The following is a 16,240-nucleotide window of genomic DNA, read 5'->3' as shown; positions in this document are numbered from 1 at the left end:
TGATGGTTGGAAATTGTCACACTGCAAATGTTAACTTTGTCCAGACTGTCCTGCGCCCTCTTGGGAAAACTTGGAGGCAATCATGCGTTCACTCAATACTGTGATGACCTCATATGTAGAGTTTCTGTCAAATCCTGATCATCGATCTAGATTGGAGGCTGCACCCATACAAAATACAAGATATAAAACTTCCATGTGCAGAGACTTCTTTTCAGCTCGTGGAACTTGTCCCAGGGGAAATACTTGCACATTTGCACATTCACAGGAAGAACTAGAAAGGTAGACATTTTTATGCTTTTTAAACAGATATTTTAATAGATAGGATTAGTAAAAAAAGAAATTTCGTTAATGCATTTTCTAACATCTCACATATGAATGTGTTTATATAAGTATTTTGAATTAGTCCTCATTATTTTGTACAGATACAGATCTAGATCTAGAAGAAATGGAAGCAGAGGTCCAGCTTGTACTACAGATAAGACGTCCTCTTTTTTAACCCCTTCAGAAAGTGATCAACTTCGGCAAGTACAGCTGATGTCTAAACTCAAAATGGAAGCCAACAGTCCTGGAATCAAATCTTTGAGCTTGCTGGGTAAATCACATTCTGTGGCAAGCTTGTTAGATGGCAAACCTGCATCTGTGTAAGTTTTATCTGTATGCCATTAGTCTACCTTTCTTAAGTATATAAATCACCTTATAAGCTAAATGAATGAATTATGCCAAATGAAATGAATCAGAACTACTTACTTGGCTCTGCATTTCCATTACAATGCATTATTTTGTAGGTCTTTAAAAAAATTATTATCTTGAAAGTATGTTGTTTTATTCCCCTCAAATAGCTGTCTCCACGAATCTTTGCCTTTGATAAATAAACTAGCTGCAGAGAAATGCACTTTAATGCCTCACCAGAAGATGTCTTTACAAACCAATGGAGTTCTGGGTCATGGGGACGGTCGACTTATTTCTAAACCACTTGATCCAGAGAAGCCACCATTTATTCCACCTGGTTTAACTACTCCACAGAGGATGTATGGGCCACCAACCATGGACTGTAAGTAGTTGGCTTAGCTTTCAATCCTATTTTATATACCATATTGATAAGCACCTGCCCTTTCAACTGACTGCCACCTCCCATATACTCTAGAAAAATTTTGGATTATGCCTCTTTCAACTCTTTGGAATGCTTTGAAATTGTGTACTCTGTATGTTGTGTATGTTGACTATTATTTTTTCTTGAATTAGTATTTAAGATATTTTCGTATTCACTTTACAGTTTCTATTTTAATCTTAGAATTCTTTTCTAATGATACTTTATCTCTATCATTTGGCAGCACTTTCTGACTGTAATGGTATACCGCCACTGATACCACAGACATGCTATCCATCAGCTCACATCAATGGTGCTTATCCCCACAGTCCTCAGCTGCATTCATCTCTTCCTCCCACCCCTTTCCCCGGTAGCCATGTCATGCCACCCCCATTTCCACTCCCACCTATGTCAGTCAGCTCCTCTGTGAGACACATGCACCCCCATGTTTCCCCACCTATGGCAAAGGGATCTGCGCCCCTTAGTTCTGCCCCAATACCACTGAACACAAGGTCATCATTTGGTCAACCTCAAAGTGATTGCTGTCAAGTATCTCCCCCTGATCTTACCAGAGGGAGTGCAGAGGCTGCTTACTGTACTGGTAGTGTAGCCCTTGAAAGTTGTGATTCATTGCTGCAGAACTTGCCACCCCATCAGTTGGGAAGATACAACTCTCAGGTAAACTTGTGCCTTTTCCCACTTTAAATGCTTCATTTTTCATATAAAGTAATAACCCTGTATGAATTTAATGAAATTATTTAGCTAAAAGCACAAATGCCTAATACCTACCCTTATATAGCTGTCATGAAATTTTAAAACTATTTTACTCTGTTACTGTGTTTGAAAATTATTAAAACAAGTTTTAGTTTTTTTTTAAAAATCAAAATGGGCTAATTGAATTTGTTTTATCAACTTATTTTGTGTAATATAAACTTTATACTTAAGTTATAACAGTTCAAAAAATTAGTTTCTCGTATAACAACTCCCTTTTTATCATTTGGTACACTATAGGTTGTGTAGTTAGTAGAATGGCCAAATCTCAACTAGAAAATTGATTCTGTGCTATCTTTTTTCCCTTACTTTTGCATTTCACAATAATCATGATGTGTTGTTTTTAAAAGCTTTTTTTTTTCTTATTCATGCTGTTTCTTGAAATAATGGTAACATTTCATGCCAAATAATGCTTTTCAAAATGCTAACAGAGTTTATTTTACCAAGATATTTTTTTAATAGCTGTAAGTAAAAGCAATTAACAGCTATATATTCCCCCCCATTAAACTCACTCCAATTTTGTGATAAAAATGTCTTTAAATGACTTTTTATACAATTACTTATGAAAACAGGATATATCTCATTGACTTTTCAAATAAGTATAAAAATAAATTTAAAAACAAATCTCAATTAAGAATTGAATATCTTAGAATACAAAAGTGTCAGTTACAACACTCTTGCTCTGAATTGATGATGTTATAAAACTTTGTTTTATCATTTAATTATATATTTACTCTAGTAGCTTGTATTTAAATAGCATTGATTCCTGTCCAAACTGATCAGGCTTGTTTTCATAACGTGTGATCTTTCTTTGATGCTTTAAAACTTTCCCTTTGTTTTATTTTTGTGTGGCATAAAGAAAGTGTAAGTATTAAGCTTTCTGTTGGCTGCAACAAAGAACCTGTTATACCAATCATTTGATAGAGTAACAAAACAATCAAAACTTGTGCTGTTGGATGTACTGGAATAGCCTTAATAGCCCGCCTTAACATTATGGCGGTGTTTCAGAATCTTTCAGAGCTGCTGACACAGAGAGTGTACAGGCAAATATGAGGCTTTGGTTGTGGCCACCTTAAAGCTCAGGATACACTTAGAACATTATTGAAATGACAGGTATTTGTGTTTTAACTCTCCTAGTAAACAGATAAAAGAAAGAGAATCATCTTCACATTAAGTTGGACAGGGATATTTGTTTTGACATTTTAAACTCTAAAATGCCTATTTTGTCTTTTTCATACTTTGTCAATATTAGAATAAAGCAATAACAATAAAAACTTAATTTTAAATGTACATTTTAAAAGCCTGGTAAAAAAAAAAATCTCATATTTAAATAATTCTTTACTGATTTCAACAGTGATAATAAAAAGAGTATCCAGCATTCAATCTTTCAAACATGTGATATTGCTTGGTTTTTACTACCCAATATTTATTGAACCTTATATACTTTTACTTTTAGAGTCTATCAGTAACTTCAAATATTGCATATGCCTGTAAATACTTGTATAAAATAGATTGTATTTCAAAGATTGGCAACTTGCTTTGATGAGATCATTGCTTGTGGTGGACATTCCAAAGCAGTTAACTCTGTTCAGATTAAATTTACTAGTTTGATCATACAAACTTATAATGCACATTTTCAGGATACCAATAATGGACTATAGTTGAAGTTTTCTCCCTGGACAAAAAAAAGAATCCAAAATGCACTATACTTCTGTTAGGTAGCAATAAGCATTTTAATTTTTCAACTTTTATTTTGAAATAGGGAGGAAGTCTTGAACATCTAAATCTGCGCAAGCAAGAGATTCTGTCCTACCTCCAGGATTCTACTTTCACTGATGCATCATCTACTGCATATGGTTCTGTTAACACAGTTGGTGTTTCTGCATTCAGTGACTTGAAGAATGTTCTTGGTGGCACCATCAAAAAAAGAGTGACTATGCCTACTCACGTCTCAGATATGTATGTGGCAACTCGTACAACCAGGTCATTGGAAGATTTAAGTAAGTCAAATCTTCATCTATATTTTTAACTTTTTTGACCTAAATAAAAATAGTTTATTTCATATATGTTGGATTTGCAGTACATCATTACCTCATGCAGTAAATTCAACTAAAATAAAGTGGCTATATAAATAGTACTCAAGTTGAAAAAAGGGTCATGTAAATTTCTGACACTTATATTACTGGCTGCTTCAGAGCAAATATAAAATAAAAATAGAGCAGGCATAATTTTTTTTTATTGAAAACATATTCTACTTAACACCTTATATAAAATGATAAATTATATGAAGTTGTATGGTAATGTGTTAATGTGCAATTTTCTTTGATCCAAATTAACATTTTCATGCACAAAATATTGCATTTACAAAAATCTACTTCTCATACCTACTTTTAAAATTATTTGGCATTTTTCTTTACAGTGAATGATGACATGAACTCATATCAAATGAGATGGTCTAATGGAGATGATAATTTTACTGTACCTATAAGTGGCATTGCTTCTGAAATGCCCTATGATTCACTGGCTAGGGGTCCACCTCTAGATAGTAGCACAACCAACAGCATCTCTTTCACCATGGCTGCAGTATCTAACATAGAGAGTCTGTTTGAGACAGTAAGTAAAACATTTTACTGTCTGTAGACTTTAGTGTAACACCACATTTGATCTATTGTAATCTAGGGATCAAACTTAACACCATGTTTTAAATTCAAGTGCTATCTGGGTTGGGGGGATGGGGAACAATGGATATAAATCAAGGTTTGTGTAAATGTTTTTTTTTTTTATGCATTACAGCCTTTCCCCTTAATAAAGATGATTACATCCTATGCATATCCATATCATGTATGTCATTAGTTTTTTTGTCTGATTCAGGCAACCCATTCAACTCATTTCTTGGTCTTATGGCACTAGGAAATAGAAATACTTGTCAAATTGTGATAACATATCGAAGAAGAAATCCGCCTTTATCTTTATATCTTTTTTGAGTATTTTATTTGGTTGCATTTTTGTATTTGCTAGTTATGTTTCAGTGTTATATGTATTGTTGCTATATAGTCAGTCTTCTGCCCTGAAGTGTTTCTAAATTAAGTGATTTTACTAATGGTATGGTGTTCCTCTAGTGAAATGTGAAAATTCATTTGTTATGAAAGATGTAATACAGATACATGTACATGGTAGGCTGTTCTTGTATTCTTTCTCTTGACCATTGCACACATTCTATACCTACATGTTTTTTAAGCATTTTTCAGGCCTTAGGAAGCCTACTGTAATGCTAGTATTGTGTGGTCTTTCTTGTTGTGTGATACACCCCATGTTGTGTGTCCATTAGCTCCAATTTAGAAGTCTAAATAATTGATTGTACTAATTTGAATTCAAGTACAATAAATGTTTCAATATAATGACGCAAAAGAAAAAAAGGAAATACACCTCTTGATCTAATTTTATATTTAGAATGAAAGAGAATCTGAAACAATGTCAAACATTTCAATATTTATTTTCTCCTGAGCTATTTTAAGGACTTCTGGAAAAATCTACTCCATTCTCTGGTGGTGATGTCACAGAACAACCGAGGGACACTTCTTATTACTCAACACTTACACTATCACATTAGCATATTTGAAACAAGATGCTAATTCATTCATGTTTACTTGTAAACAATTAGGCTGGCACTAGCAAGCTATACAGTCCTGAGGATCAAGATGTACCATCTACTGGTGTAGGAGATGCTGAATTCAGCAGGTTATTTCCCTTCACTTCTATTTAACTTTGCTCTACTTCAGGGGTGGAAAACATTTTTCTGGCATGGGAGGGGGGGTGCATAGAATTTAAATTTAGAAATGACAACAAAAGTTAGCCTTTTTTTTATTAAACTAATTTTTGTACTATTCAACTATGCAAACTATTTTTTTTTACAATTTTTCTATTCACCTTGCTTATTCATAAACTAAAAAAAAAACAAACCTGGACACGTTATAATTTTATGTACTATGAGCAGCTTAACTACCATTTTTTTTTCGTGAGGATGAGGGATAGGGTCGGGGTAAAAAAATAGGAGTAAAATACTTTAGACTTACAAAACAGTCATCAGCTTCATTAAGGAGCCATTGTCTTTTTAAGAAGATTTTTTACACTTTACTTGTTAATATAATTGTTATATTTTTGTTTTCATTTGTTTACTGGAGAAAAGCTAAGGCTTTCTTTGAAATTGTGTATAAACAATGCATTGCTCTGAAGTATCAATTCAATTTCAATTCATTCAGTTTTTACATAATAATAATGTGAATGGCAAACATAAAGTCTTGTCTTTGAATCTTCATTAGAAATACTAGTAACAAAGACACAGCCAGTGTCCTTCAGGAACCTAACATTTTTTTCCTTGAGATCCCACACTCTTCCCAATACCTTGCTTATACTAAGCCAGCGGATACGGCTTTGGTACAGAACCTCTAAATGTTCAATTTACCAATCTTCATGCAGTCCTGAACTGTATATTGTTAAAGACACCTAGGTCTGATATTAGTTCAATTAACATGCTTGATATTCATTGCACCTTTGAACAATCTTTCCTGCTAGGTGACACATTAGATAGGTAAGATTGTGTGCTCAGGATATTGTTTTGTTATTTTATCAGTAGTCTTCATCCATTTCTACAAACCTATGTTTTTCTCAGTCAGATTACTGAAAACGGTGTAATATCTGTAAGTATCTTTGGGCCACATAAAATGTTCTTCTGGGCCGCATCTGGCCAGCTGCCCATAATTTGCCCACCCCTGCTCTACTATATTAGTACCATATTTTTTTTTTTTAATTTGAGCTGCATTTGACTCCCTGATTGTTTGATTTGATTTGAAATCTATCTTGTGCTAGGAATGATAGTAAATATCTCTATCACCTGTTTATAATGCTATTTCTTTGTTCATCAGTTTTCCAAGAGATGATGGGGATGAAAACTTTATTCCCTTTGAACACACGTCTGTCTCCAAGTTTGGACCTATATCTCGTTTGAATAGAATGAAAATGGTGAACTCTGCTCCTGTTCAAGTCACTGCAGATGTAAGGCACACAGGACTTTAGTTTCTAATAGTTCTTTTTTCCAGCGGTATATTTCATTAATAGGTTTGTTCTATATGTGCAGTTTAGTAATGACTTAGAAACAGTTACTTTATTTCAAAATGTCATGATAAACAAGTTAGTTTTATTTGAAAATAAAACAACCCCGCAAATAACACGCTTTTTGAATTTTGTAGCTTAATGTTCTGTTTAATACTTATAGTTGATTCAATTTGCTCAGACATTTTTGTTGACATTCAATTATTTATTGTTATTAGTCTTATAAACAAGTCAACCCAGTCTTGATGACCAATCCTATGGATAGGCCATTAGCTACTACGATGACAGTGCCCAGTAGATTTCCCACTCCAACTACAAAAGAAGGTTTAGATCTGTCTATGCGTCCAGCTTCATCCTATTGCAAGTAAGTCACTTATCTTTTTAAAATTAATTTGACAATCTTCACAATCTTCAGTGGTGAAGATGATAATGCAGCTTTGAGCATTTTCTATAATCATTTATTCTGATTGGTTATTAGAATTAACAATTCTGAATCTTGACATGTAAGTTTAAAAATGAAGATTATAACTTCTAGCACAAACTTCCTGCAGGAAGGCAGGTGTTGGACTATAGTGAAAATAGAAAAGCATACCACACAGCCATCAATGTTTAAGGATTATTGTACACTTATAATTTTACTGATCTTAGTTATATTTTAATTAAAAAAATATAGTTTTATTTCCATGTATCAAATGACATCACATATACACCATGTAGGGTTCATAGATCTATATTTATTACATGGCTGAATTTATGTTTTTTTTGTTTTAGTAAAAGCCAGCTGCTGACTAACTACAACAATGTTATGAAAAGTAGAGGTCAGAGCAGCCTGACAGAAACTGAACGATTAGCTTTTGAATTACAGGCGATTGAGTTTGAGATATCTAAGGTCAGTTATTGAATTCTATCTTTTTTTAAACTGATACATTCCTTTATTTGGTAGATTTTTGTTAGATTCTGAAATATTAAAGCTATCTTTATATTTGTAATTCATTTGTGATAACATTACTGTGAAATTGTGTAAGAAATGAAATCTCATAGTTTCATATGTCATATATAGAAAACTGGCAGAGAACCTGAGACAGTTGGCAAGATAATTCAAAATGCTGTGGGAAGTAACCACAATGCTGTGATAGAACAAGAAAAGGTATGCATGCATTTTTATTTCTCTATAATAATTTAAAGGAGGCTCAGTGGCTGAGTTTTAAAGCACTTGGCTTCCTAACTGGAGGGTTGAATGTTGATGAAGACTGGGATATTAAATTTCTGAATCTTTAAGGCACCCAGTCCACCTAGCTCTTACTTGGTACATGACATTAGTTAGGGAAAGTAAAGGTGGGTTGGTCGTTGTGCTGGCCACTTGACACTCTAGTTAATCGCAGGCCAAAGAAACATCATCTGACCAATAGATTACTAGATCTGAAAGGGGACATAAAAAAAACTAGATCTGAAAGGGGACATTTCATATATTATATTCAATTAATCAAAATATTGTTTTTGGCTTATAGAACTTCTGAGAATGTTACTATAAATTGGTATGTATGAATTGAACTAAGTACACACAAGAGTCACCTCTGCATTCCATAATTTATGACTGATATTTCAAATAATGTTCAGTAAGTTGTTTGCCTTTGAATAGTTTGTGAAAATGTTGCCTTTGTCCTAGAGAATCTCTTTAATAGCTTTACAGAAATCAAGAGTGCAAAAAAAGTTTTGTGCTACATATTCTAGATGCAGCTACTAAGAGAATTAAAAATTTTACACCATAATTCCTAAAGTAAATATGGGTTGTTGAATGTACTTTACAGGTTGTTGAATGTACTTGCTAACTTTATGCAGTCAGCAAGATTTTCAAAGAACATATTTAATTGCATTAATGTACAATAACTGTATAAGATGCAAAACTATTCTTAAAAGTATTAAGGAAAAAGCTGGATTTAATTTTAGAACAATGAGAATGCCTTCTACATGTGGACAATGCTAGACATTATTTAAGACATAATTTGCACTTAAACAAGCCAATGTTCTTCTGATATGGAGACATTATTAAAGCCATAATTCTTTATATTTAATATTATTTTTTTTCTCTTGTCAAAATAAGGCTTATGACATGTTTATTTATTTAATTATTTAGATCAAGAAAGCTAATGATCAGAAAGCAGTACAACAAATGGTGGATAACTTCAGCAGATCTTGGCCAGGTTTGTTGTCTCAGTGTGTCAATAGATGTGTAGATAGTTGTTTTATGTAGACAAACTTTACATTATACTTTAGATTTATTTATTTTTTGTCAAGGATAACAAATCTTTCTTATCTATTTAGCAAAAGAATAATGCAATGGCAATTCTAAATTTGCTTTGTAAGTTTCAAATACAACATCTAGACAGCTAAAGTAATGAGATAGATTCTATCTCAAGGCAGCCAAAATAAAATTTAGACTCCCTATCTCAAAGCAGCTCTTTGTTTTGTATTTTAAAGAAGTGCTTTAGTGTCAAAAATAAAGTAGCAAAGGTAGAATCTTAATTCATTGAGCTTTGATTCATTTTTATTGCTTCCCTTTTCTTGCTTCAGTTAAGATATTTGTTTTATTTTTCTGTTATCAGTAAAATATTGTGAAAAATACTGTAAGTGGACAGACAAAAATAAACAATTATTTTGTAAGCCAACTAGGATAATGGACTGGTTTTTACTTGAAACTTAAAACATTTTGTGTTTTCCTGTTGTCTTTAGGTCTGAAGAAGGAAGTATCCAGAGAGAAGTAATGGTAGACATCTCATGTTTGCTTTGAAATGTTCACTAGCTGAACCATAAGTTAGTTTGTACAATAGATTTTTTTGTATCAGGTCATTTACATGGAGTACCAAAACTGTGTTTTATCTTCTTATAATAGATGGACTTGTAATCTATTATTATGTATGCACCATCACAGCCAATTCTTTGTTCATTTATATAATATAAATAATGTGGTATGATTGATCTTTGTGAATCTCTTCATATTGAAGATTAATTTTGTTTCATTTAGCAATAACATCTCTCTTTTGAGCACATTTTTGTTTTACCATTAGATTCAGCTTGTAATATCAAGTCTTATTATTTGATGTCTGGTAGGTGGTGCTTGTTAAACCACTCGCACAAACTAATTCATTTAGAGTTCATTTTAATAGTTTTAGTCTATGAATAGGAGATGTTTACATACAGTTCATATGGTGATTGATTGGTCTCATACACACTTTTCCCCTGTATAATGATTTAATACTTAGATTAGCTTAGAGCTTTCCTTGCTTAGTTTCACAGGCTTAGGCATTCAGGGCACTGGAATGTAATATATCCAATTACAAGTTGTGATATATTGTATGCAACACAACAGTGATAGACACAGTATGTGCCAGGTGTATGGGAAGTCTCTTATTGTGTCAGCTGTCTGCTCCAATAGTTATGCAAAATGGCAAGCCAGTTCTGGTGGATAGATTCTGTTGTCACTAATTTCATTACACTGTCGGTTGGGTATAGAGATAAAGTAAGAAAGTCTGTAAAAGTAAAGGTCAATGTTTCATCCACTTCTATTTGTCATGTCAGACTTAGTCATTAAATAGATATAATCTTGCCACAGACTTAGTGTCTGCTCGTTTGACTCTCTTGTTACTTGTGTAAAAATACTTTGTTATAATCATTGGATTCACTGTGTAGTCATACATTGTTAAGATCCTCGGCTTGTGTAGACTTATGATCTTATGATTATGTTGTTTTGAAATGAACAAATTATTTTTCTGTCGAATAATTTTGTTTCACCTTGTCATAATTGTAAGAAAAACCTAAATTGAGATTATGCAATTTCACTAATCAGGGTTGTCCTAACCTAAACAGGGTTGGCTTGACCCTTTCATCTATTTTTTTGCTTCTTTGTCTCTATGATTTCAGTTTTGTTAACCTTCCCATTGGAAGACAATTAAAAGCTTTAAATGATTGCTTGGTTTATTACAGCTATTTTTTGTGCATTTTTGTGAGTGCTTAACTCATTTTTCATTTTACTTAAATTTGTTTTTAATATACTTGAATTGGGTTTGCTTGTTGCCTGAACAAAATTAGCACTACTAAACTATCCTATGTATAGACTATTGGGAAGCAAAGAAAAATTATTTTTGGAACTTATTGCAGAAGTATTACTATAAATAAATGTTGTCAACTGGTGAATGTATCAAAGATATAGGTTGAGATAGTTAGAGCACTAATCAATTCCTGAAACATTATCTACCAGCTTTTTATGAAACTGCCAACTTTACTAATGGTTTTGTGAACTAGATCAGAGCTTTTGTTAACTGAATTAGTTTGTGCAGAAATGTGTTTTTAGGTGCTGCTGTTGTAAGCATTTCTAATCTAATTAGCTTTAGCCCATATGATGTCATTGGATAGAAGGGACATGGCTGATTTTGTTGAACTATATTTATATTGTAATTGGTAACTTTGGATAAGGATTGTGGTATCAGTTGTTTTCTTAAATTATGCATCTCTTTTGATTATATCAATCTTCACTTAGATCTTAGTACTTGTTGATATAGACTTGTCATACAATGTGATAACTTTTTGTGTGTATTGCTATGAACTACATATAAAAATAGATCTTAACCTGATCATTACTGAGTTTATGACAAAACTTAATGCAATTATTTTTTTTTCCCTTATGTGTCCTAGTTAATTAGCGGCGGTATTTGTCAGTGACATGTCAAGCACGAAGTACCACATATAGTCCTGCTGCTAGTGCAAGGACACACTCCTCTTTGGGATGAGAGAAAAATAAAACTGATTTTATTGTATCAATACTTTGGTTGGTTTGAATCTTGATATGATCAGCAGAGTTTTATCTGCAAAGTTTTGTTCTGTGTTTAATTTGATGAATGAGTGATTCTATGAATCATTGAGTTTCCAGCCTGTCCAACAGTTGATGTTGTTCAATTGTACAAATAAACAAATGTTTGCATTCAAAATGGTGTATATAGATTGCTTTGTGTTAAGTTATGTTCATCAATTTAATGTCAGACTAATATTATAATGAAACATCTTTCTCTTATCTAATGTATGCTTTGACCTTTTGGTTCTGTAATCAATGACAACAATAGGTGTGACATCATGATGTTTTGCTTTGTTCATCCCTATTGATGTTTGCTCTCTAGCCTATTGTGCAGTGTACAGAATTTTTTTTTTTTTTGTGACAACTTGAAAACAATAAATACACTCTAAAACAAATCTTTTAATCACTTTTGTTGTATGTAAGTAGATCAAGTGACATTTTACCCCAAAGGTTAAAGCTCACCAACATATATATGTCACACAACTTTGTATTCTTTTGACAGATAAAATCTGGACTTTCCTTTTGTAAACACTGGGTGCTTTCAATAAAATAAACAGCAAAAACAATTGTACAGTTCAAAGGAGTCCACTAGATGTACATTAAAGACATCAGTACATACAATTGTTACAATTTTCTGTACACTAGAAAGTTATGGGTCAGGGTTGCTTATAATGTAATCATTATTCAAAACTACCATTTAAAAACAAAATGCAGTGAATTGTGTAGACGATTGAAAGACATTTTATGATATTCTATAAACTTCTGTGTCATCTTGGAGTAGATCTAGATGTCAATGTGACCGCTAGTTTAAATCATTACTACACATTTACAACTAAATAAAAAAAAAACCGTGGTGCAAGGGAAATCACTCACCTAATATTCGTTTTCTGATGATAAAATAATGAACAAAGGAAACGACCCATTAGCATTTTAAAATTATGTTTTCTAAAGCATAGATTTAACTAACTTGAACCAGACATTCTAACATGCTTCATTGATTGGCAAATGCATTAAAAGCAGTACTCTTAAGTCTCACAATTATTTTAGTGAAATCTTGAAGTTATTGGGATTGAACTGCTATCCTTAGAAGCAGAGTTGTCTCTCTTTGGGATTATTATTAGATTGACGCTGCCCTGTGGGTTTGACTTTTTTGGCACAATTTAGGCCACGTCGAGCCCGTAATCCTTCAAGGATTACTCTCCCTTCATATCACCAGAGCTAAATTCCATACAGTTAAATCACCTGTTATGGGTGATGGAAGCACCCGACACGATAGAGCATCAGGGCGTAGCACTGTGAAAAAATGACTCAAAAATTGCTGAGGACAAGAGAACAGCGCTTGGCAGGAAAAAAAAAAAAGCGTCAGAGAGAAAAAAAGAAGGTAACTGACATTAGCTCCCGCTAAAATAACCTGCTCAGTGTGCAGCCAAATATTCCGGGTCACATAGGTCTCACCACCCCCAAGAGGAGGAACAAAACCACAGTTCAAAGCATTCATCCCCCCTGTTACCGGTTGTCTTTGCTTGGGCTAAGTCTTAGGGTCGATTCCTTGCACAGTGTCATTAGCAGCATTATCTAAAGTCTTCTTCAAACGTCAACCAAAAATATCAAATGACTAGAAAAACAGAAGACATGAATAAATTTAACACATGTAGGTCACAGATGCAGATACTGCTATAAATCACCGGTTATTGACTATGTTGGTCAATGCACGCTATCTGCATTCACAAAGTCAAATAGTAACGCAAAGATCGGGCAACTATTTGAGATGTTTTGACGTCCTGCCAAAAGGTGAGTCGTAGTTTAAACTGCAAGAGTTGTCACACTTGTTCCACCTACGCGGTTACGGACACTGGATTGACTCCCTTTTGGTCATTGATAAGAAACATAGTTTTTAAACTTCTGTGCCATCATCTCCTGGGATCTGAAGTTTGTGAGAAAAAAGTGTCAAGATCTGCTCTAGCTTGTCCACCCTGTCCTTCCTCTTAGCCCCGCACCCCTTTCCTCCCCACATGGCCATGAGGTGGAACTCAGGAGACAGAGCCTGACCCAACTCAGGGTCATAGTTTAAGTTCGCCACCAGGGAGCTGGAGGTGGTCCTGTACAAGTCCCCCTGTGAGGCGATGACTCTTGCCGTGTCCAAGTGGGTGTACAGGACGTCTATAGCGCTGCCGATGGGGTCCAGGCCAACCTCCCAGTAGTAATCTAACAGCACGGTGTCAAGGTCACGCTCTAGGAGCAAGCAGAGGGGTGTGATATAAGGGATAGTTTCGTTGTTCAAGGGGAGGTCACTGCTGCCATCATTCAACGCCTTATAGGCCGGACGAAGTTTAGTGTCAAAGTTATAAGCACTGGCGGTGTGGTTCTGACGCAGAACCAGCCACGTATCCGTCAAGCGGTTAATTTGCGATCCCGTTAACGCCGACATAATGGCAGAAAAACTGAACAAGTTCCCAGCTGCAAGTTTCAAATCTAGACAGGTCTGAATCCACAAACTCAACATTTTCGCCCGTTCATTGACTGTTGGGATAGTGAGTAAGGACACCATAGTGAACAATCGGAGGCACTCCCAGCGTTCAATGATATCCTGCCGTAGTTGCTTCCCCTGGGGAAGCGTCAGCAGCTCCAAACCAGAGAAAATTCCAAGCCCTAAGTCTTTCTCATTAGCTGCACTTACCAAAGCAATATCATATTTGGTCAGATGCATGGCTATAGTTCTAGGTGTTTTGTTCAACAATAATGTCTTCACGTTTTGCAAAACGTTAGGGTCAAGAACCCTGTGACCTTTGGGCAGAAGGTCCGTTTGAAAGTTTTCAGGCACAATTGCGGAAAGGCAAGCTTTAGGTGGTAAAATAAGTTTCCTACACCTGAGGTACTCGATGTATTGAGCTCCCATCCAATCATTGTCGATAGCATGTTCTTTGGGAACATCGTAGTCGTTGTCCCCTTTATCTATATTTTTATTCAAATTCTGAGAGTTCACATTGACACGCGAGTTATTTTTGCGGGAAGATTTGGCGGGAAGAGTCAAATATGCTTTACTGCTACGACTGTTATCATTCTGGTTGACGTAACGGAAAGATCGACTGCGGGCAACTATTTGAGATGTTTTGGACGCAGATGGAGCCGTTAAAGTTTCACTTGTAGTGGGCACAACTCGAGACACGATCCTTTGACCTCCGCTAGGATCTTCTGACTGACCAGAAGAAAAAGAATTGGAAAACGACTGTTTAGTGTTTGGCGACAGCTGGTCCAACGGATTGGCTGGGTAGAAGACCTTTTCTCTCTTGACCCGACGGCTTTGGTCATTTACGTGATCTTCTGGAGAAAGGTGCCTAAGAGAAACTTCCTCAGCAGAAGGGCTCGAGGATGAGGTGTTTTGAAGCCAGCTGGGCTGCTCTTTCACCTGAAAGTAATCGCTATAGTCGCGGTCATCTTCTTCCTCTACCTTGGTGCGGATATGTACGGTAGGTTTTTGTTTATATTTGACTGAAGGAATCCTGCTAGGCTTAGGTGGAGGAGGGCTGCTTAGTTCACTCTCTGAACTGGCTGGGACTAGTTTCCGTCTTCCCAAAGAAGAGAACTTCTTTGTGAAGTTATTAGGTACATCATCTACTAGAGCAGGGGCGCTTCCCGAGCGAGTGTGGTTGATAGTGGGTTGAGGTAGGGTCACTTGAGGAGGGGCCTTCTTTTCTAAAAGCTCGCCAGGAGGTGTGACATTGATCACAGGTAAGCTGTCGCACCTGTCTAATGACGATGACCTGCTCTCCCGGTTTCTGCTTGAATGTTTAGCGTCATCGTTGTCAGGCAAGCTGAGTATTGGCTGACTTCCGGCCCATCTCCCGTGGCGATGCATCTCTGGGCTGGAACTAGGGCTACCTGATGGGGTCACAAACGGGCTGGGTTTCGGACTTTGATCTGGTGTGGCATAGGTGCCAGAAGAAGAGTTGTTGAGGGCGCCATACTTAGTATCATAGTAGCTCAATGGCATTGACCGTGAAATGGGGTTCTTGAGCAGTGCCCCAGACACCTGGGTGACGGGTTTGCCGCGGTGCTGGTAATACTGAATGAGCTCTTGTATGGTGGCAAATGCGTCGTCCTCAAACTGATACGATATGACAGGGAGTTGCCCCGGTGCACAGTTTCCTACGATAGAGTTGATCATAAAACTGAGGGGCGTTCCTTTCCATCTGCAAGTCAAGACAAAGTCACCGGGTTTCGAGATACAATCGCGGACGATGAAGTCCCCGTTCTCGCAGACGAGGGTTTCAGCGTGCTGCCTGGTGATGCTGCCGTGGTACCAGGGTCGGCTGCGCAGATCCGACGGGTCACCAGCTAGCTCCTTTTGGAGGTCAAGCTGGAGCTTCTCAGGGGAGATAATCAAGTGCTGGAAATCTGGGTATGGGCCTGTAGGTGATGTTGGAGCT

The 16,240-nt window shown here is 35.7% G+C and overlaps 2 protein-coding genes across 9 annotated transcripts in view; one reads left to right on the top strand and one right to left on the bottom strand.

Annotated features, from left to right (window-relative positions):
- Positions 1-12,208, top strand: part of LOC106074648 (roquin-1-like) — a 27,685-nt gene extending 15,477 nt beyond the window's left edge. For all 3 annotated transcript variants that reach the window (XM_013235459.2, XM_013235457.2, XM_013235458.2), the window contains exons 8-20: positions 45-279; positions 423-641; positions 840-1,051; positions 1,332-1,765; positions 3,621-3,858; positions 4,278-4,471; positions 5,520-5,596; positions 6,781-6,910; positions 7,186-7,331; positions 7,739-7,856; positions 8,028-8,114; positions 9,102-9,168; positions 9,698-12,208. In XM_013235459.2, coding sequence (XP_013090913.2) covers positions 45-279; positions 423-641; positions 840-1,051; positions 1,332-1,765; positions 3,621-3,858; positions 4,278-4,471; positions 5,520-5,596; positions 6,781-6,910; positions 7,186-7,331; positions 7,739-7,856; positions 8,028-8,114; positions 9,102-9,168; positions 9,698-9,729 — 2,189 coding nt within the window. In that variant the 3' untranslated portion in view covers positions 9,730-12,208. The remainder of the gene's footprint in view (positions 1-44; positions 280-422; positions 642-839; positions 1,052-1,331; positions 1,766-3,620; positions 3,859-4,277; positions 4,472-5,519; positions 5,597-6,780; positions 6,911-7,185; positions 7,332-7,738; positions 7,857-8,027; positions 8,115-9,101; positions 9,169-9,697) is intronic.
- Positions 12,195-16,240, bottom strand: part of LOC106074645 (SH2 domain-containing protein 3C-like) — a 76,653-nt gene continuing 72,607 nt past the window's right edge. For all 6 annotated transcript variants that reach the window (XM_056041935.1, XM_013235452.2, XM_056041934.1 and 3 more), the window contains one exon: positions 12,195-16,240. In XM_056041935.1, coding sequence (XP_055897910.1) covers positions 13,708-16,240 — 2,533 coding nt within the window. In that variant the 3' untranslated portion in view covers positions 12,195-13,707.

The sequence above is a fragment of the Biomphalaria glabrata genome, chromosome 9, assembly GCF_947242115.1.
Source record: "Biomphalaria glabrata chromosome 9, xgBioGlab47.1, whole genome shotgun sequence".
NCBI classification, from domain to species: domain Eukaryota; kingdom Metazoa; phylum Mollusca; class Gastropoda; family Planorbidae; genus Biomphalaria; species Biomphalaria glabrata.
The sequence above is the reverse complement of the archived record's forward strand: the minus strand, read 5'-3'. Positions and strand labels throughout refer to the sequence as shown.